This window comes from Eleutherodactylus coqui, chromosome 7 (assembly GCF_035609145.1).
Source record: "Eleutherodactylus coqui strain aEleCoq1 chromosome 7, aEleCoq1.hap1, whole genome shotgun sequence".
Taxonomy (NCBI): Eukaryota; Metazoa; Chordata; class Amphibia; order Anura; family Eleutherodactylidae; genus Eleutherodactylus; species Eleutherodactylus coqui.
In genome coordinates, this window is record NC_089843.1 from 189,146,022 (window position 1) to 189,169,378 (window position 23,357).

Genomic DNA, 23,357 nt, shown 5'->3' on the forward strand with positions numbered 1-23,357 from the left:
GCAGCGCCACCACTCCATTCATTTCAATGCCAGCGCAAGAAAATGCTGAGTACAAACACTCTGCAATCTTCCCAATTGAAATCAATTGAAAAAATCTAAAATGAATCTACGACATAAACTGAGAATAATAAAACCAGACCCAGGATGGCAATGGGGCATCAGAGACTCCCAATACAACACAGCTGCCAAATGGCAAAAACAAGCCCTTTTACTACCTTATCAGGTAAAAACAACGGGGGAGAATCACTAGCTATTCTATTGGGGCTGAAAAGTCGCAGATTTATACGCAAGTCCAATTTGTGCAACAATTTTGCAACTTCTCTTCCTCCTGTGCCAGCCCACCATTTTTCAAAATGTGGGCAGACTTATAAGGAGGGGGCTCGGATATATGTATAATTTACGCCACAAACTAGTATAGATTATGCCAGAAGGGTACGCCTGGTTGGAACCTGGTGTACCTATCTGTGAATGTGCATGGAGGTGTCAGGGATGCACTGAACACCTGAAGTGCGTGTACATCTTCATGTATTTAACGCACAGTGCGCTGCAGGAAATCTTATTAAGCCCTGCGCAAGAAATACCCGATTTAGTAACATTTCCCACAAAGTCTTAATCTATATATATAAAGCTGAAAGCCCTCACTGACTGACTGACTCACTGACTGACTGACTGACTCGCCAAAAGTTCTCCAACTTCCCAATATCGTAGAAACATGAAATTTGGCACGAGCATAGATTATCTCCAAAATAGGAAAAGTAATTGGGTCCCCACTCGATTATTCAATTCTAGAGCAAAAGAATTGGCGTCGACATTTTACGTACATAATCTAAATCTGTCACTTCCCAATGTCATAGAAACTTAAAACTTGGCACGGGCATTAATTATGTCATAAATAGGAAAAGCTAATGGGTCCCAACTCGATTATTCAATTCTAGCGCAAAAGAATTGGCGTCGAAATTTTACGTGCAGAAGGTAATTTTTTCACTTTCCGGTGTCATAGAAACAGGAAATTTGGCACGAGCATTGATTATGTCATAAATAGGAAAAGCTAATGGGTCTCAACTTGATTATTCAATTCTATGCGCAAAACAATTAGTTACCTCCATGTGGTGTTTCCTGGGTAACGCAGAGAATTATGCAAAATGGTGAACATATGTTTTTCTGGTATCTCTAAAGTAAGCACGACTTCATAAGATTTTCCGTGTGAACACCAGATAAACACCAGCACCAAATTAACTCGGGCGAAGCCGGGTATATCAGCTAGTCTATATATATAAAGACGAAAGCCCTCACTGACTCACTGATTCACTGACTGACTCGCCACTAATTCTCCAACTTCCCGATGTCGTAGAAACATGAATTTTGGAACAAGCATAGATTATCTCCAAAATAGGAAAAGTAATTGGGTCCCAACTCGATTATTCAATTCTAGCTCAAAGGAATTGGCGTCGAAATTTAACGTACGGAATCTAAATCTCTCACTTCGCAATGTCGTAGAAACGTAAAATTTGGCACGCACATTGAATATGTCATAAATAGAAAAAGTTAATGGGTCCCAACTTGATTATTCAATTCTATGCGCAAAAGAATTAGCGTCCAAATTTTATGTACGGAATCTAATTCTCTCACTTCCCAATGTCATAGAAACTCGAAATTTGGCAGGAGCATTGATTGTCATAAAAAGGAAAAGTTAATGGGTCCCATCTCGATTATTCAATTCTATGCGCAAAAGAATTGGCGTCCAAATTTTAATTACAGAATCTAATTTTCTCACTTTCCAGTGTCATAGAAACGTGAAATTTGGCACGAGCATTGATTATGTCATAAATAGGAAAAGTTCATAGGTCCCAACTCGATTATTCAATTCTATGCGCAAAAGAATTGGCGTCCAAATTTTAACTACGGAATTTAATTCTCTCACTTCCCAATGTCATAGAAACTCGAAATTTGGCAGGAGCATTGATTATGTCATAAAAAGGAAAAGTTAATGGGTCCCATCTCGATTATTCAATTCTATGCGCAAAAGAATTGGCGTCCAAATTTTAATTACGGAATCTAATTTTCTCACTTTCCGGTGTCATAGAAACGTGAAATTTGGCACGAGCATTGATTATGTCATACATAGGAAAAGTTCATAGGTCCCAACTCGATTATTCAATTCTAGTGAAAAAGAAGTAGCGTCGAAATTTTACGTGCGGAATGTAATTTTTTCACTTTCCGGTGTCATAGAAGCAGGAAATTTGGCAGGAGCATTGATTATGTCATAAATAGGAAAAGCTAATGGGTCCCAACTCGATTATTCAATTCTATGCGCAAAAGAATTAGCGTCCAAATTTTACGTACGGAATCTAATTTTCTCACTTTCCGTTGTCATAGAAATGGGAAATTTGGCACGAGCATTGATTATGTCATAAATAGGAAAAGCTAATGGGTCCCATAACTCGATTATTCAATTTTATGTGCAAAAGAATTAGCGTCCAAATTTCACGTACGGAATCTAATTTTCTCACTTTCCGGTGTCATAGAAACGTGAAATTTGGCATGAGCATTGATTATATCATAAATAGGAAAAGCTAATGGGTCCCAACTCGATTATTCAATTCTATGCACAAAAGAATTAGCGTCAAAATTTTATGTGCGGAATGTAATTTTCTCACTTTCCGGTGTCATAGAAACGGGAAATTTGGCACGAGCATTGATTATGTCATAAATAGGAAAAGTTAATGGGTCCCAACTCGATTGTTCAATTCTAAGCGCAAAAGAATTAGCGTCCACATTTTACGTACAAAATCCAATTCTCTCACTTCTTGGTGTAATAGAAACGTAAAATTTGGCACAGGCAGTGATTACGTCATAAATAGGAAAAGCTAATGGGTCCCAACACGATTATTTAATTCTAATTGCAAAAGAATTCGCGTCCACATTTTACGTACGGAATCTAATTCTCTCACTTTCCGGTGTCATAGAAACGTGAAATTTGGCACGAGCATTGATTATGTCATACATAGGAAAAGTTCATAGGTCCCAACTCGATTATTCAATTCTAGCGAAAAAGAATTAGCGTCGAAATTTTACGTGCGGAATGTAATTTTTTCACTTTCCGGTGTCATAGAAGCAGGAAATTTGGCAGGAGCATTGATTATGTCATAAATAGGAAAAGCTAATGGGTCCCAACTCGATTATTCAATTCTATGTGCAAAAGAATTAGCGTCCAAATTTTACGTACGGAATCTAATTTTCTCACTTTCCGTTGTCATAGAAACGGGAAATTTGGCACGAGCATTGATTATGTCATAAATAGGAAAAGCTAATGGGTCCCAAAACTCGATTATTCAATTTTATGTGCAAAAGAATTAGCGTCCAAATTTCACATACGGAATCTAATTTTCTCACTTTCCGGTGTCATAGAAACGTGAAATTTGGCATGAGCATTGATTATATCATAAATAGGAAAAGCTAATGGGTCCCAACTCGATTATTCAATTCTATGCACAAAAGAATTAGCGTCAAAATTTTATGTGCGGAATGTAATTTTCTCACTTTCCGGTGTCATAGAAACGGGAAATTTGGCACGAGCATTGATTATGTCATAAATAGGAAAAGTTAATGGGTCCCAACTCGATTGTTCAATTCTAAGCGCAAAAGAATTAGCGTCCACATTTTACGTACAAAATCCAATTCTCTCACTTCTTGGTGTAATAGAAACATGAAATTTGGCACGGGCATTGACTATGTCATAAATAGGAAAAGCTAATGGGTCCCAACTCGATTATTCAATTCTAAGCGCAAAACAATTAGCGTCGAAATTTTACGTACAGTATCTAATTCTTTCACTTCCCGGTCTCATAGAAACTTCAAATTTGGCACAGGCATTGATTGTGTCATAAATTGGAAAAGTTAATGGGTTCCAACTCGATTATTCAATTCTAAGCGCAAAAGAATTAGCGTCTAAACTTTACATACGTAATTTAATTCTCTCACTTCCCGATGTCATTTTATATAAAGGAAACATAGCATGGTTACCTCTATATGGTGTTTCCTGGGTAACGCAAAGAACCATGCAAAATGGTGAACACATTTTTTCCCCGGTATCTCTAAAGTAACCACGACTTCATAAGATTTTCCGTGTGAACACCAGATAAACACCACTACCAAATTAACTCGGGCGAAGCCGGGTATATCAGCTGGTATTTTTTAAAACTATTGGGCAAATTTGAAAACTCAGTAGTCCCATTGAGCTAAAGTAAGAAGCTGACTCACTAGCCTAATACGAATGTAAATACACCCATATTTAACGATGCTACACCACCTCGACATAACTTTCCAACAACAGGATCACTTGACTCGATGGTATACAGAGGAAGGTAAGTGCCTGCTGTAAATGGGAAAGCTCACAGAGGTATATACAGCTCTAATAGAGACTAGTGCTTGATAAGACGCAACTCCCACAACATGTTGTACCTAAGACAGGCGTCATCAGGGGATTGGGGCCAACAACGCGCAAAACCTGTCAGGGAGGCTGTGTAACTTATCAAGCGGTAGTCCCTATTGGAGCTGCACTTGTTTAGTATTAGGCTAGTAAGCCAGCTTCCCACTTTGGCTCAGTGGGTGATTAAATTTGCCCTGTGGTTTTATGAGATAGAAACTTTGTTTTGATGTTAAAGGGCTTCTTTCTGAAATTTGGCAAATAAATTGACAATTGACATGCTGGGGATTCAAAAATCGGCACCACACAGCAGGTTTGCACAGCGTGTAGATGAGATCTGTTAAAATCTCATCTATTTTACTGCTACTGTTTTGCATTGTGAATTTTCTGTGCGCTTATTCATCCCATATACATTTACCTTTGACTCTCCATTCAAGTGCAACCCGCATTCACTTCATTGCAATGGCGAATGAGGAGGAGGATCCCCTTGTTGCAGGGTACTTATGGGGGAAATCATCATTTTTGACAAGTTTGACTGACATGTAATCTAAATTATTCTTTGAAGAACTCCATTAATATTCATGTACAATGTGTTTGGTTTGCTGTCAAGAATATGTGTGAAGTAGATAAGCCTTTTTAATGGCAATGCATTAATAATCCTATTTGTTTTTACAATATTATGTGTTAGTGCGGACTGTAAATGTCACTATGAATCTACATGCTTAGTGGAAGTAGGAGGAAAGCCTTAAGAAACCTTTGTAGAAATGTAAATGATGACTGCATACCCGTGCAAAGCCGGAAAACACTCAGTTGGGAATGGAGGGCCATCGTCATATCACTTATTCTGCATCTGTCAGAAATTCATAATCTACCATTATTAGATTTTCTACTTTTTTATTGTCCCAAGCTGTAACTACTTTTTTACCCTAAGATGAGAAAAACGTTCTATACATGGAGGCCATCACTGCATGCATCCCACATACCAGTTTTGAACTCATCTCCATTTCTTTTTCCTTTCTGCATAATTAGTACATAGAATACAGTAGAGAAATACAAGATGAATCAACTAATGTGGTATCTTACTTTTTTTCTTTATCCTCGTGGTTGTCTTTTTGGACTTCCTGTGTTACTTATATTCTCTAGGTGGTAAGTTGAATATTTTTATATTTTGTATGTATGTCTTCCACACGTTACACAATTAAAGGAGTTTTACCACTTATTACTATTGATTGCTTTTCCTGTGGATAAGTCAGCAATAAGCAGATTGGTGGGGATCCACCGCTCGGGAACCCTGCTGGTCCCTCGGCTGGATGTCAGTGCAGAGCGACTGGATGCCCACCTCCGTGGTCTGGGACAGAAGTGTAATTGACTACTTCACTCCAAAGCTGCCTATTACACTTCCTGCCCTGTCCACCGTTGCGGGCCTCCGGCCCTGCTGCATGGACAGTGGACCGGAGGATCAGCTGATTGCTGGAGATCCCGAACGGCAAATCCCTGCCAATTTGCTATAGATGATTAATACTAAAAAGTGGCAAAACTCCTTTAATCGTCTCGTCTATTTTAGATACAATACTTGTCTATGTGCATACATACATGTAATTGTGTATATATAATATATACATAATGCCTCGAGGAGAAAATTACACACTATCAAAAAAAGGGTTGTTGATACGGGGATTATTCCGATTGCCAGATTGGAGTCGGGAAGGAAATAGGAAAAATTGGCGTCTACCTCATTGGGGTTTTTTTCCTTCCTCTGGATCAACATCGGAGGGTAATAGGCAGAACTGGATGGACATATGGTCTTGCATACTATTTTAAATACTTTAAATGAGGCGAAATTCAGCACATAGAAAATTAAGTTCTGAACAATAAATTTTAAGTTCAAGCCATTACACCCCTCTTGCGATGCAACAAACAAGATAATTAGTAAGTAGTGGGGCCACCATGTTGGGTGATACAGTCATTAATGTGACGTGGCATCAATTCAGTGAGTGGTCGAATACTGTCCCGGGTAGTGTTGACCATGTGCTATTGACTGTAGTCCACAGTTTATCCTACAAGGTTGTGGGAGACCAGTCTCCGGTTCAATTGTGTCCCACAGATTCTCGCTTGGATTGTGCTGGCCAAGGAATCACGTGGACACGTAGCAAAGCACCTATGCTGATGTTCACTGTGTGGGACTGCTCATTATAATGCTGGAAAATTGCCTTGGGTGCATCCTCAAGGTATGGTAGGGTGATGGGCTGCAGTACTTCATCAATATAATGGCATGCAATCAATGTCCCCCTGATGTGTACTAGAGATGATTGGTCTGTTGATGCTGATGACAACCCAAACCATGACTTGACGTTGACAAGCTGTATAGCACTCCAAAATGGTGAAAGGATTTGCACTTCCCCCTCCAGATCCCCAGTAGGCGGTCCTTACTGAGCCAGGATCTTGATTTGCCACTGAACACCACACTGCCATTCATCACACCAGGCAGCTCTTTAGCGACACGCTACAAAAGTTCGGGACAGTCTCCACAATAGACGGCCTGTTCACAAACCTGCCAATCTTCAAGACACTGTCATTGTCAATATCTGAGCATCTATATCTGTCCTTACACTTCACAGAATCTCACCAGATTGCGGCCGCTACTGCATAACGTGGTATACATCAATCTGTGCATTGTGACGTTCGTCCCAGTACTCCAACCATGCACATTTCATTCTGCTGACCACCATCTCCAAAATAAAACCACGGTTGTGACATCTTGTTGAGTTTCTGCTACTTTATGATGCAAAGACCAATGGGCTGCCCGTAGCCCTATGGTGAAATCTTGGTAAACTTCTGTGCTTGATGAAACTGTTCTTGATGATGTCTTAAAGGCATCTTAACTATTTAATCTTTATCCATACACAAAAAAATGACACAAGGCCATTTCATTTGGAATGAATCCTTCAATGGTAGAGTTGGAAGGAACCTCAGGGTCTTCAGGTCCAACCACTTGCTCAATGCAGGATTCACTAAATCAGCGTTGCCAAAGTTAGCTTCACAGACTGGTCTTCCACTTTTTTTTCCACACTCCAATCATGTGATTGGCCCAAATGTGATTGGCATCAGTTTGCGTAACGTATTTGTCTGAACATGCCTTGGAAATTGCATAATGTCGCAGCAGAATCTGCATGTTGTGGCATTGTCTCCGTGAGACTGAGTGTGTACTATATACAAATAGATCTAGACATAGCTATATACAATACTAGCTGATAGACCTAGCTTCGCTTGAGTTAATTTGACACAGGTTTTTACCTGTTGTTCGCACAGAAAAATTTTTGTAGACAAGGTTACTTTAGAGGAACCGAGGAATAAAATATGTATACACATAGAGGAGCATTAGATTCTCCTCAGGCTGCATGTACAGATGTCCTTCTGCAGAATGTGCCAGCCCTCCCACTCTCCTCATTTAGGACAGAAAGAATGCTTGTGCCAAATTTCCCGCTTGTACGACACCAGGAAGTTACATTACATAGGGGTGCACTTACTTTTGCAATTAGCATTGAATAATCAAGTTGGGGCCCCTTTATTTTTCCTATTTAGGACCTAAAGAATGGTTTTGCTAAATTTCATGTTTGTAGGACATCGGGAAGTTAGAGAATTAGTGGCAAGTCAGTCAGTCAGTGAGGGTTTTCATCTTTATATAAAGATATATCACACACATATGCAAGGGGGGAGGCCAAGTACTATGCAATTTTGCCGGATTTTCCATTTTGAGAGCCTTAGCCTGCCTTTTGTTACGTCATACTCATCTACTTCCTGACCTTAGTGATTAGACAAGCAATCACGGGAATTTACAGAGTTCTGTTCAGATCTATCCGCCAAATTAGGGCATTACTATTCAGGCAATTGTCTAATGTATTCTAAATTGTAGGTTCTGAGTGACTCTGTGGAATAATATCTAATAAATTCTTATTATAATTTTTCGCGTTATTATGCACAACCGTTTTCTGTCTTTTTAAATTCATTTTTGGTTATTTGTAATTTTTTTTTTCAGCAAGAACATTTTAGACTCCTTAAATCTACTTAGATTGAAAACCAAAAGCCAGAAGCCTACTACACACTGATGAGAGGCAAAAACCCTGAAACAGCTGTCTGTGTATGGATTCTGGCTTTTGGTTTTCAATACCCATTCATTGTTATGAAGACTTGTATAGTCTGACATTGACGTGCAGGAATGCTGCCCTCCAATAGGTGGCGCTGCAGAGGAATTGTTTCATGCTACTTATTTGTAGACCATAAAAGACCCACAAACAGATGCTGACATCACTGGTTTTTGTAGGCAATAATCATTTAGTACACGGAGTATACCAGAGCATTATATATGAGAACTGCCGATCATGCTGGAAAGTCTGCTAAGGGGACTAAAAGAAGAATTACACATGTAGTACTGCTGCAGTCGTAATGACCCGTGTAATAATAAAATAACTACGTTTTTTTAACTTCATGGTAAACGACATAAAAACAAACAAACGGATTTTGTTCCTTTTCCAACTCTCCAATGAAAATACTAAAATTAATCATTTACATGTACCTCAAAATAGTCCAATTAAAAGCCAGATTTGCTATTTTCAGCATCTGCTATATGGAGACAGCGTTGTGTAGCAGTAAGAGAAGAGATGCCCAATTAATGACGTCCCCCCTATGCTGCTCCTAGGGGTTCAGTCTTGTTATGACCTGACTGCTCCTGGCAGATGGACCATTTAGCCGGATTGTGTGTTGGCTACACGCTCATTAAATACAGAGTGTACAGGATTGTGGGAAGTTGATAGATGATTACGGGGTAACCTGCCGTCGCAGAAGGGTCTCCAATCACCATTATCTTATCTGATGCTCACTAATTCGTAAAGGCTGAAAATGGCGTGGAGCCGGCTGCGCTTGCTCTTCCATATACAGCAGCGAGGAATATAGATGAGTGTTTTAGAGTCGTGTCATCATTAAAGGCCCTTTTACACAGAACGATTAGTGTTCATAATATCAATTAAATGACCGAAAATGACCGATAATCATTCAGCGTGAACACAGCTAACAATTAACAATAATTCGCTTATCGTTCATCGCTCTTTTCATCTAAGTATGAAAATCGTTGTTGGCTCACTCATCGCAATGGGTGATGCGTCCCGAAGAACACAAAAAAGTAGAACATGCCACGATTTTCTTTTCCTTGCACCATCGCAGTGAGGGAAAACATCGCTCATGTGTATGAGTCCATTCAAAAGATTAGTGCTTGTGTGAAACCAGCCTAAGGGCTCAGTCATATGGGCGCATAGGCACCTGTACACAGGCGCCGATGCTCCGGTGTGACTGAGCCCTCACTGCAGGAAGAAGACGGACGTACCTCAAGACGGACGTCTCTCTGCAGCGCTGAAGAAAGAACACATGACCGGCAATGAAGCCGGTCACATGTTCTTCCTCCCGGCGCTGCAGAGAGACGTCCGTCTTGAGGCACGGCCGTCTCCTTTCTGCAGTAACACGGGCGCTGATGCCCCGGTGTGACTGAGCCCTAACAGTAAATCCACGGGCTTGCTCTGCTTTGTGTCCCCGGCTAATATGGTATCTGATTCCATATACTGTTTTTATGTAGTCATGTTTAGAGAAATGCTGCCTTTCTTTTCCCAGTTGACCACTTGGGGGCAGCAGTGCTCTGCCGTACCATGGTATAGGGAAGTGATAAAAGCCTGCTGGTTTCCTAAGGATGCTGAAGATCTTTGTAATAGGAGTTAGTCTTTTAGTTGACAGTTGGCTGATGAACATACGGTAGTCCTGAAGAATGTGCTGTGTACAGGAGGCTAATGGATGGATGCGGGACATATGTCTATTATGATCTACACCCATGCTAGATCACAGGCGTCTCGAGTCTCCAGTTTGGCCTTTTTATGGCTTTTTCTTTGTCCTTTGATTGGATTACATAAGGATCTGACACGACGCTAGCTACATTGATCAGTTTTAGTTTTTGTGACTGTTTATGAGCATTCTAGTAATTGATTGTATATTGGTGAATGCACATCAGCCGCAGCACCAAGAGAAAATGCTGGTTATCTATTAATCATAAAACCGCTTAAATTGCTTGGCCTTTAAAGGTTATCCCCATCCATTAAAAAAATGGTTGTAAATAAAACTACTACTGTATATTATAAATCAACACTTTAATTGTGGCATTATGGGATAATTGCAATGCTTGCCTACTTGCCTACCTGCCCTTCTGTATACAGAGATGTACGTTCCCATATTCTTATGGATGTGCCTACTGTTCTACAGCCCTTCCAAGAGCTGAGGGGGGGTGGGGGCAGATTATATTTCTTTCTTGTAATGGGTCCCCTAAAAGACAAAATAGAATATGCAGCACTTGTGGTATATTGCATCTCGTACCACTGGTATTCCAGGTCGGACCCACATTTCTGGTGAGTCTTTTCATGGCACCTAATTAAAGGCTCTGACTTGGATAAAGGAAGAGGATCAGCGGACTTAACTTTCTTGCTGTGTTGCAAAGATTCTAGTTGTTGGGATGCAATCTGTTCTGCCTTAGATCTTAACAGTCACCATTTCCAACCTTGAGTTTCTGCAGTCCTGAGTTTTTTGTAATGGTAGGATTAGGGTGCTAGCATATATGCCATGTACTGGGTGCCTGTCTGTGAGGGATGGATGCTGCAATCGTATGTGGCTCTATCCAGCGGTGCTTTGCACTTGGACCATAAACTAGCTGCCAACGTGGCCTTTACTAACTGTTTGTTGAGGTATTATCGGCTGTATTTTTAGTAGTGTAAAGTGCAATATAAATAATATGACAAGCGGTTTTTCCAAATTCAACACAAAAAGCCACTAATTACTACTGCAGTTTCAGAATTATTCAACCCTTCATCACAGGCATCTTTAGTACTTAGTAGAAGACCCTTTTGCTATGGCCTCCTGCAAATATGCTACATGGCCAGACTCCAGCTTCTGACGGTGTTCATGAGGAGTCTTGGGCAATGGCCTCCAGTTCACTAATAGTCTTGGGTTTGCATTCTGCAACCGCCTTTTTTAAATCCCACCAAAGATTTTCTATGACAGCCCTCTAGAATCTTTTAGGACCACTGAACAAAGTCTTGGTAGACTTTGAGATATGCTTGGAATCCCTATCCTATCAGAAAGTCCAAGACATCCAAGCTTCGGCTTATTCATAGAAGGTATAACATTTTATCCTAGGATTTCCTGATTCCTGATTGAATTCATCTTGTCCTCCACAAGCTGTAGGTTTCCGGAAGAGACAAAGCAGCCCCAGAGCATCACCAAACCACCGCAATACTTCACTGTAGGTAGGGGGTTCTTTTCGGCATCTACTTCAGTCTCCCTTCTCCAGACCTACCGCTGATACATTGGCCCAAAAAGTTTGGGGGTTTTTTTGTCGCTATTCAAAACAGAATCCCAAAATGTCTGTGGCTTATTCGTATGGTTTTCAACATATTGGCCCTGACTTTTCTTGTGGTTTTCGGTCAGCAGAGGTGTTCGCCTTGACGTTTGGACATGGAGACCTTCCGTGTTTAGTATGTTCCCTACTGTGCAGATAGGAACAGCAGTGTCTTCTTCGCCAAATTTTGCTGCAGTTTTTTTTGAAGTCACTTTGAGTTTTTACAACCACCTGTCCCTTCATGGTGGCAGCTGGTGTTAGCTTGTTCTTTCTGTCACATCCAGGTAGTGTAGTCAGTGATCCTTTAACTTTGAACTTGTGAACTGCTTCCAAGTGTATCTCTATGAGCATTCGTTACCTTTGCTAACTTTACGTATCTTACATATTCTTTTCCTTGTTTGTACAAGGTAATCTTCTCTCAAGTTTTTGACTTGGCCATATTTCTAATATGCAGTCGACTCAGTCAACAAAACCCTCGCCAGTCCAGGAATTAGATGTGTTTCATTTCAAGCACTCCCGGTGCAACTAATGAAGCCCTTGATTAGTTGCAGCAGGTGTGCTTGAGACAACATCTGATTTGCTAATATGTTCTCTTATGAGGGATTCTATTCAGTGAGTTGAATAATTCTGCGACTGTAGTAATCATTAAAAGTGACATTCTGTATTGCAGTTGGAGAAGCCACTTGTGTTTTATTAGTTGTGTTGAGCTATTTAAATTGGTTTTTTGATTGGCTTTTTTGCAAACTGTTCAAAGCTTGTAAATTTTGCAACTGAACCTAAATTTGCAGTAAGGGTTGAATATAGTAGTAAAAAATAAAAGAAAATTGTTTTGGAATAAGCTTTTTCCTTTAGCAATAACATTATGGAATGAGCAGTAATGTATTCTCACACATAGCTGTATATATGACACGGTGACCTTTTAAAGTTCTACAGATTATTCCTCTCCTTCTGATGTTCATTGGACACCTTCTCCTTTCACCCTTCCAATGATTCTCTTCCTTTAATTATTAATGTCCGCTCTCCTGTCTCTACATGCACTTGGCTGTGGGTCATGCACTTTTAATTGAAACACTTGTACTCCTATGTCAATTTTACATATATCTCTTGTTTCAGCTCTAGACCTGTTTTTATTTGCAGGTTTGTATTACGTTTTAATGCGTTTGAATTTTTTTGTTACAGTACCCTATATCTGTAAACTATGTTGCCTTTTCTTCATTGTAAAATTGTAAGATTTGGAAGGAATATTGAGGAAGTTGAACTCTGCTATACTGGTCGGTCATTAGGTAATATTGTATTATTAGAGATGTAAAATCCTTTTACCTTTTAATCAAAGCACTTTAGTTTAAAAAAAAAAAGTAATTTGGCAAGAAACCCTGAAGTGTGAGTTTAATGCTCTTATTGCACCCAAGTCTCTTATAGTGTTTCTTATTGAAAAAATGTGAATTTTCTTGTGGCAAAGACTCAGCTGCTATCCAACAGGTTTAATTATAGGCATCTTGAGAACACAAGTCATGCAGCAATAACAAAACAAATCATCAAGATGCTTTCTAAAGTAATTTGGTTAGCCCGTTGTGAGAGAAAATAATTAGTGATTACCTGGAAAAAAATGACACACTAGATGCTTTAAGAAGAGCATAAGGCAGCAACCCCCATGACCTTCACCAAAATAAAGATCGCTTTATTTACCAGACCACAATGAAAAGTCTATGCCAATAACTCTAGACTACTCCACAAATGCACGACACACAATATACTATAATAATATACAACTTACCTAACGTCTCTCTGACTATTGGCAAATGTGCTCAAATGGTATTCTGGGCTGGAACATGTCATAGAATCATAGAATGGTAGAGTTGGAAGGGACCTCCAGGGTCATCGGGTCCAGCCCCCTGCTCAGTGCAGGATCACTAAATCATCCCAGAGAGATATTTGTCCAGCCTTTGTTTGAACATTTCCATTGAAGGAGAACTCACCACCTCCTGTGGTAACCGTTTCCACTCATGGATCTTTCCACTCAAGTCCTTAATATGACCTTGATAGTTTTTGATTATAAGGCACTAGAAATCGGAACATCTTTCCACACAACCTTGTTGGAAAACTAACAAAATGATAATTAAGTCTTGTATTAATGAAAGTAAGTGCATCTGGTCCATATACATTATATATAATATTGAGCTTGAATATCAACAATAATCAGTCAGGTGAGGTCTATTGAACAGGGTCACCATAATGTACTGTGAATCTCCAGATTTAGCTTCTCTAATTGGTGGTGTAGTAGCTTTTAGTCTCTAATTCTAGTTCTGTCCATGATGTAATAGAGATCTGCACTCCTTGGACTAAGGGCTGGCTCACACCAGCATATGTGTAAAATGCTGCAGGTATAATGCAACATTTCACTGCCGCGAGCAGGCATATCGGTGCATAACAAAATATAACAAAAAATATATAAGGACAGCGTTCGCAGAGAGAATTCAATAAATGTGGCTTCTTTGGCTGAATAAGTAAGATGTAGACTTACCCGGTGTTTAGTAGGACCCTGAATAGGGACCCACTAACACCCCATATCCACGTGAGCTTTAATTTAAATAAATGATTGATTAATCCTCCTCCAGAGTTCCTTTTTATCCTGTCAGGCTAGAGACTAGGAGAGCCAGCAGATTCTATCAGCCGTATCCTTGCAGGGATCTGTATGCAAACAGTGAAAGTATATAGGAAAAAAAGACCTGCGCTCCTTAAGGAAAGTAAATCCTCTGGTGCCAATAGTAGATACAACCTCCGTTTATTTCGTACGACGCGTTTCGTCCTTAGGACTTTATCAAGTACATACATATTAAAAAACAACAACACTTTATATAGTGCATGCATTTACCTTTCCTGATGGGGATCCATGGCTGCCTCCGTGTCTCCGGCGCCCTCTGACGTCCGCTCTGCGTCCCGCGTCAGACGTTACACTCGGACACGCAGCGCGATGACGTCATCACGCTAGACGCTTCCCCTTATGCGGGGAGGAGTTTGGAGCCGGCCGGATAATATCCTGCACTATTGTGCCCTGTAAACTGTCCTCTAAATTGTGCTTCTAGCGTAAAACACAATTAGAAGCCATTTTATAATATAACTTAACTATACATATATAAGAGAAGTGAAAAACGATTGTGTTGCATAAAATTCAAACTTAGATACAAAAAATGCATATTACTCCTTTTCCTGGTTTATCACCTACAAAAGACTACACATATTAATCAATTTTAAGAGACCTTACTAGATTATAAAAATTAAAAATACATCAATATTATCACGATATAGGATAATTTGAATGTGTATGTATATACATACCTATTAATGAGTATAAAAGTTATAGATAAATATATAAATAAGAAATAATTGATATAAATATGAATAAGAACTTTTTCCTAAAAAAGATTTTTTCTTTCCAAAATATTTTTTCCTATCCAAAAAAAAAATAAATATATATATATATATATATATATATATATATATATATATATATATACACATCCACATATAATAAATCTTAAAAACATCCTAAAAAATACTCATAATTTTTCTAAAATCTCATTAAGACCATTGGGGACAAGCGTATTTAACCTAAAAATCCAAAACATCTCTTTTTCTCGCAATTTTTGTACGGACCTTTCACTGATGCATTCAATAGGTATAACACGAAGCCCTAAGGTGTCCTTGTTATGATAATTGAGAAAATGGCGAGATATGCTGTGTTTGGTATATCCCTTGCGGATATTGCTCCGATGTTGATTTAACCTCTCACGAAGTACGTTCTTCGTCCTCCCTACGTATCTTAACCCGCACGGGCATTCCAACAAATATATCACATTTTTTGCCCTGCATGTCAAATGCTGTCTAATTTAAAATTCCTCATCGTTTAATTTAATACTTTTTGTACCATGTGTGATATTAAGGCAGCATTTACATTTCTTTTCTTTACACTTATAGACCCCTATATTTTTATCTTCTATCCTTATCACTTTCTTGTTTTTCTTCTCCCTTCTAGGACATGAGGGAGCAATCAGATTTTTTTATGGTCTTATTCCGAAAAATGCAGGGAGGTTGCGTTGGTAATTTGTTACTTAAAAAAGGATCCTCCCTGAGGATAGCCCAATTCTTTCGGAGAATATGGTTGATTTTATTGGACTGCATACTAAATTTGGTTACAAATGCTGTCTTATACTTTTCATTGTTCTTGGTACTCTGACTAGGAGATGGTTTCACTTTATTCTGCGTCAATACCTTATTATATGCGGCATCCACCAAACCTTTAGGGTACTTTTTATCCAGGAATCTCTTCCTCATAATTTGTGCTTGTAACTCAAAATCTGCCAATTTCGTACAGTTTCTCCTAATACGTTGGAATTGGCCAAACGGAATATTTCGCCTCCAATTCTTATGATGGCAACTATAATAATTGAGATAGCTATTACTATCCACACTCTTAAAGTGGGTGCGAGATATTATTTTCTCTTTTTCACGTTCCAGTTCCAAATCTAGATACACCGCCTTATTAGCACTTATACAATGAGTGAATTTAAAATGAAATTCATTTTTAGATAAACCAAGAACGAATGCTTTTAATTCCTTTTCACTTCCATCCCATATCATAAGGAGGTCATCTATGAACCTCTTATATAGCACTATTCTGGGGTCTCTAAATCTCTCCTTTTCAAAATGCCCCATAACAAGGTTGGCAAAACTTGGCGTGCATTTGGTACCCATCGCTGTACCCATTCGCTGTCTATAAAATGCGCCATTGTAAGAAAACACGTTATTTTTCAAGATAAAGGTTATACTTTGGAGTATAAAACTCCTCTGATGAGAGGGCATGAGTAAATCTTCACCAAGTATTTCACCCACTGCTTCGACACCAATATCGTGACCAATGTTGGAATATAGTGCTTCCACGTCGATGGTACACCACAGGAAAGTAGGTTTCCAATGAATGTCCTTTATAATCTCCAAGATGTGTCCGGAATCTTTTACAAATGATGGTAAATTAATCACGTACTTTTGGAGTTGGTGATCTATGTATTCAGACAATCTGTGGGTGACAGATTGCATACCTGCAACTATAGGGCGGCCGGGGGGGGGGGGGGGGTAGATCCCTGTGAATTTTGGGAATGTGATAAAAATAAGGGATTCCTATAGATGTTTCTTTCAAATGGTGGTATTCTGCTTTAGACATGCTATTGTTACAGTATGCACTCTGAATCAAAACAAAAAATTCTTTAGTAATGGTCTCTGTAGGATCACCAATTAGTTCCTCATAGTATGTCTCATCACCTAAAATTCTAAGTGCCTCTCCATGGTACTGATCATATCCCATAACAACTATTGCCCGTCCCGTATCCGCATTTCTGATAACTATAGATTTCTCTTCCATAAGTGCCTTAAGTGTGTTCCTTTGGTTTTTATTTAAATTGCAGTGTGTGAATCCATCATTTTTATTTTTACACATTTTTGTGAAATCCTCCATAGTCCTTCGATAAAACAGTTCCACATATTCACCCTTGGCCTCTATGGGATAAAATCTACTACGAGGTCTAAGGTCTGTTACTATCGGATCTTCCAGATTGAATTCCTGTTCTTTGAATTGATAAAGATCATGGGTTTTTTGTCTAATATTCTTTAATTCTTGTATGCTCCAAACTCCTCCCCGCATAAGGGGAAGCGTCTAGCGTGATGACGTCATCGCGCTGCGTGCCCGAGCGTAACGTCTGACGCGGGACGCAGAGCGGACGTCAGAGGGCGCCGGAGACACGGAGGCAGCCATGGATCCCCATCAGGAAAGGTAAATGCATGCACTATATAAAGTGTTGTTGTTTTTTAATATGTATGTACTTGATAAAGTCCTAAGGACGAAACGCGTCGTACGAAATAAACGGAGGTTGTATCTACTATTGGCACCAGAGGATTTACTTTCCTTAAGGAGCGCAGGTCTTTTTTTCCTATATACTTTCAATATCGGTGCATAAGGCAGTGATATTGCACTGCCCATGACAGCGTCTCTCACACATGCTGTCACGCACATTCTTACAGGTTTTTTTTGTTTAAATTTCCAGCACATATACATCGCCCAAACACAATGTAATTGCCTGCGGGTGACGTTGATTATGCTTCCACAGAGAACAATGGGCTCTTGCGCGTGTAATAAGCAGCAAAATAGAACATGCTGCACTCTTTCTTGCGCTTGCGTATTACGCAATTCCTACGCGCAAATGTGAGCAGAACTGCATAACTCAATGTATTTGAATGCCTTTGAATTACCGTGAATCGCACGTATAATACGCTGTAATCTTACGTGTGTGAGCAGTAATTACACTAATGTAGTGTTCTGGTCATGTGGACGATACACTTGTAGATCCCCTCGTCCCATGCATTATGTCATGCGCAGTCTGACTTCCTGCTCTGTCACATAGTGACGTTGCATATGAATGCCGCACATATGCAATGTAATGTGTATGTACAGCGTTAATTACACAGCCATAGAGAAGAATAAGGCTCTACAACGCATAATACGCGGTAAAATAAAAGATGCTGTGTTTGTTTTTATGCGTGTATGATACGCAATAAAAAACGCTAGAGTAAGTGGGTCAGTAAAAAGCAATGTACTTTTATTGACTCAGTTCATCACATATTACACATGTGTAATACGCAATGAAATTCCACTCGTGTGACCGGCCCTGACACACAATGCAAGCTGCAATTTACAGCATGGTGGAAAGATAGCATTGCCCTGAAACGGACGGTGAATTTCCGAGGGAAATCGCAGCCAAGCATCCGGCGCTGCAGAAACTAACTGCTAATTGTGCTTACCTGCTGGTTGGTGAGACCTCACAGATCCTCATAAGCTCAAAGCCTGTCAAGGTTGTTACTAGAACCTCAGCAGTTTGTATACTACTGGGAATACCTGTTAGTTTACCTTCATGCTTCAACCTTATTTTTCACTTGCCGGTTGTTACAAGACATTAACAGTTCTAAGTCTGATACTCTTCTGTAGATAATAGTTCCAAATATGTCTGTGCACTTGTATTGTCTCCTGCATTACCTGATGAACACTCCGATGGTGGCATGTAATAAGTAACAACTGAGACCTAAACATAAAAGTACTAGACTAAATGTTTTAGGAATGTAGAGTCAATAGATAGTCCTGACTGGTATGAAGGCTTTAGGACAATGTTCGTACGTGTGCTTTATTACAAGTGTATGCAGCACTAACCACTCAACGATCTGCAAGGACTTTGCCTCTGATACAAATAAACATGATTCTGATCAAATATGTAATACTGTAGGTGGACACATATACAGTGACATTTACCACATGTGAAGACGGGGATTCTGCAGTGAAGAGTGGACTTGTTCTATTGCAGCAGCTACTGAGGTCATACTTGCCTTTTTGATGCAGTTTTTGAATCCAAAACCTGGACTGGACTGGATTAAGGCCTCATGTCCACGGGGAAAATCAGATCCGCTGCAGATTCTACATGGAGAATCTGCAGCGGGTCCCTCCTGCCCCGCGGACATGAGCGCTGAAAATAGCAATTTAAAAGCATTTACCTATCCGTAGCGGGCGGGGAAGGTCAGCTGTTCCTCACGGCCGGATCTTCATTTTCGGCCGGCGGATGAATTCGTCACGCCGGCGGCACGTCGCCGACGTGCCGCGCGCATGCGCCGGGCACATCCGCCGAGCCGAAGCAAGAAAGATGCGGCCGTGAGGAAGAGAAGACCTTCAGCGCCCGCTCCGGGTGAGTAATTCTTTTGAATTCCTATTTTTGGTCTCCCGCGGATCCGGACGGCTTCCATAGGCTTCAATAGAAGCCCGCGGGAGCCGACCCCGCGGGAGACCCGCATGAAAATGGAGCATGGTCCGGATTTTTTCATGCTCCATTTTTTTTTAAATCTCTTTTATTGACGATCCGCGGGTATTTATCTACCCCGCGAGTGGTCAATGCATCCCTATGGGGTGCGGATCCGCGGGCAGAAGAAGAGTTAAAATCCGCTGCGGATTTTAATTCTTATTTTGCCCGTGGACATGAGAAAAGTCCGGTCTTTCCTACAGAATTCCTATTCTTTTCCGTTCTGCTTCTCACTTCAACAACTGCATCAAAGTTGCATTTCTGAAAGTGTTACAATTGTTGCTCATAAACATATATGCTTGTAGTGTAAGTATTTGATATCCGACATTATTTTAGTTATTCTTTAGGTTACCTTGTTAATTATTCATCCACAACAAGGTGCTTTATACGAATGTTTATTTAACTCTGCTTCCATATATATTATTACCGTGGCAGTAAACATGGATAATATCTTTTGTTACTATTGACTGAATCCTTCAAAGAAATGTGAGCTGTTCTTTATAGTAGGGAATGTCTCTGCCAGATACCTGAGCATGTAGCATACAGTAGCTAGCTGTTTTATTAGGTCACCACTTATGTGTATGTTGTCTGCGTCAGGGTAGCATCTCCTGCTAATGACTTAATCATAAATATTCATTTGTTGTATCAGTACGAATTCCACACAGGCTGGTATAAACTCTTACTGTAGCACTTAGTACCACGACTGTGGAATTGGTAGAAGCGTATTGACTTCAACATGTAACTATATTAAACGTAGCTTATACTCGCCTCTCTGGTTTCCCCGCTATGTCCTGTGCCACCGCTCCAGGCCTCCCCTCTGACGTAATGCTTACAGGCTGCAGCAGCCTATGTATGGGACGAGATGGATTGCTGCAGCTAATTCACAAATAAATATATACAAAATTTGACTGCTTGATAAAGGGGGGATGGGGCAGCCCTAACCCCTCGAAACGTGTTGCAGAATCACCCCTTGTTTTTTATCCATAATAGAATGCAGAATGCAGTCCTAAGCTCTCACAACCTGAAAGTTGCGGGTTCAATCCCTGCATGGCTCAGGTTGCCGACTCAAGGTTGACTCAGCCTTACATCCTTCCGAGGTTTGTAGAATGAGTAACCAGCTTGCTGGATAGGAAGGGGGGGGGGGAATAAACAAATTACCTGAAAGCGCTACGGTATAAGTTGGCGCTATACAATAAACAGACCCGGAGCCGTGGCACTGGACACAGCAGGGAGTTGGGAGAGGTGAGTATAAGCTGGTTTATTATTTTTAGACACAGCGGAGCAGGTTGAGATCATATTTGAATGACAACCCCTTTAAGCCTGATTTTACTACAGGAAATTTGTTACTGGACATGAGACATTTATGAGACGGAGTTTGGAAAAATAGAGTAGTGGGAGTTGGAGTCGGAGGTTTTCTTGCTTAGCATTGTAGAATACAGTAGAACTAGGGTACCATATTACACGGTTATCAAGGTGTTTTTTTAGGGTTTTCAAGGCTTATTCTGTGTTCAGTATTTCATTTTATCACTTGCACTTGATGAATGTTCCTTACTGACAGATATATTTTACCAAGCACAGTATTTTGGCACATGTCACAGAACTGAAGTGTATTTAATGATTTATTACAGGCAAAGATTTGATTAGTCAAGTTTAGGTCATCTATCTTGTTGAGTTGTAAACGACCATCTTGAAGAAAAGTGCGATTATAATTTATAAGAATGCCATCACACAGAGACGTCTTAAACTGAAGAGGGGAGAGAATGCTATGTTTTATTATTTCACAGGATGACCTACAATATCTAAATTGATCTAGTAATGTGCGGTGTCTTCCACATCAGTATGCCGTACATATCGTCAGCGACACACTTAATTCCTTTGCACTTTTGAGCGTCTAGGAAGGCACCAGATCATATTCTTCTCATGCTTCGTTTGAGCTAATCTTAGTACATGCCGTATCTCATCGCCAATGTTCCAACTGCATATATGTGGTTAATGCCATAAAAAACCTGCAGCAGTACAAAACAATTCATTTCACAATATCTGTCTGTATCCCTGGCCCAGTCACAGGCCTCGGCTTTAATTAATGTGTTACAAGGCAATATGTCATTGTAATGCTCGACCTTACATTTTTTTTCAGAATATTGGCAAGAAGATGAGCTGTCAGGAATTCATTGCAAATCTTCAAGGGGTGAACGAAGGTACAGATTTCCCACGGGGGCTTCTCAAGGTCAGTCCTACCATTTTAAGCACTTTACATTATAATCTTACTATGCCAGCCTATGCTCATTGTGTTTTCCCACTAATGTCAGAGATCCATCCATTATTGTACACGCGTGCTTCTGTGTTGCTTTAGATTTATGCACAATTCACTCTAAATGTAAAGTCCAGTGATTGAGATTACTACCAGTTCTTACTGTAATCTCTCTCTGGAGTGTGGAGAGCAATAGATATTAAGCAATTCTTCCCTCTTGCATCAACCCTAGGGCAGAGTTAATCTGCTATAAACCGGCACAGTAGGTGCCGTAGCTATTGGATTAATCATATTAATCATGTCAGACCTGTGAACTGTCTCTAAGGCTCCCAAATCCTTACAAATTCTTCATGCATACATTCAATACATGATGTGAGGTCCTCTAGATTATGTATCTTATCAACTTTTTCTATCCACGTTTGTATAGTGTGGGTCATTTTGCAGCAATAATAGTTATAAGAAACTTAGTTGACGAAAGGAGATGTACGGCCAGAGATTGCTTGTTAGGTTTAAAATTCAAGGTATCAAGCCAAAGGAGATATAACTGTGAGGTTTATGATAATGTAAGCCCACATATGGTGTTTATTGTATCCTCTATTGCCATCAAGAAGACAGAAATTCCATTGCAGAACCACTGGTATAGACCAGCAATATCAGATAGGTGGGGGTCCTACCGGCAGTTCTACCGATCAGTTGATTACAGGACCTTCGGCCTCTTCAATGAAAGGATAATTTTCTCGTCCTTCGCCCCTATACCTCTTTTAATGCATCCCAAAACTTTATTTGCCTTTGCAGCAGCGGATTGGCATTGGTTACTCCAGTTTAGTCTACAATCCACTAGTACCCCCAGGTATTTTTCCATATCACTTTTCCCTAGCAGTGCCCTATTAAGTGTATATTGGTAACATCCATTTTTGTTGCCCATGTGCATAACTTTACATTTATCAACATTGAACTTCATTTGCCATTTTTCTGCTCAAGCCCCTAGCTTATCCAGGTCTGTTTGTAGCCGCACATTGTCCTCCGTTGCATTAATTATATTGTATAATTTTGTGTCATCTGCAAATACTGATATTTTGCTGTGCAGCTCCTCTATCAGGTCGTTGATAAATATATTGAACAGAATGGGGCCCAGTACTGAACCCTGTGGCACCCCACTAGTGACGGTGGCCCAATCAGAGTACGAACTATTTATTACCACCCTCTGCTTTATATCATTGAGCCAATTCTTTATCCAATTACATACGTTTTCACCCAATCCGAGCTGCCTCATTTTGTATATTAGCCTATTATTGTATATTAGCCTATTAGCATTACAAAATGTTGAACTTTGCTGGTAAAGAATAACAGGACCCGGTACTTTCC

At 40.0% G+C, this 23,357-nt stretch overlaps 1 protein-coding gene across 3 annotated transcripts in view; it reads left to right on the top strand.

The window, feature by feature from the left end:
• PSD3 (pleckstrin and Sec7 domain containing 3) overlaps window positions 1-23,357 on the top strand; it is a 562,110-nt gene that overhangs the window by 282,827 nt on the left and 255,926 nt on the right. For all 3 annotated transcript variants that reach the window (XM_066574143.1, XM_066574145.1, XM_066574146.1), the window contains one exon: window positions 21,879-21,968. In XM_066574143.1, coding sequence (XP_066430240.1) covers window positions 21,879-21,968 — 90 coding nt within the window. The remainder of the gene's footprint in view (window positions 1-21,878; window positions 21,969-23,357) is intronic.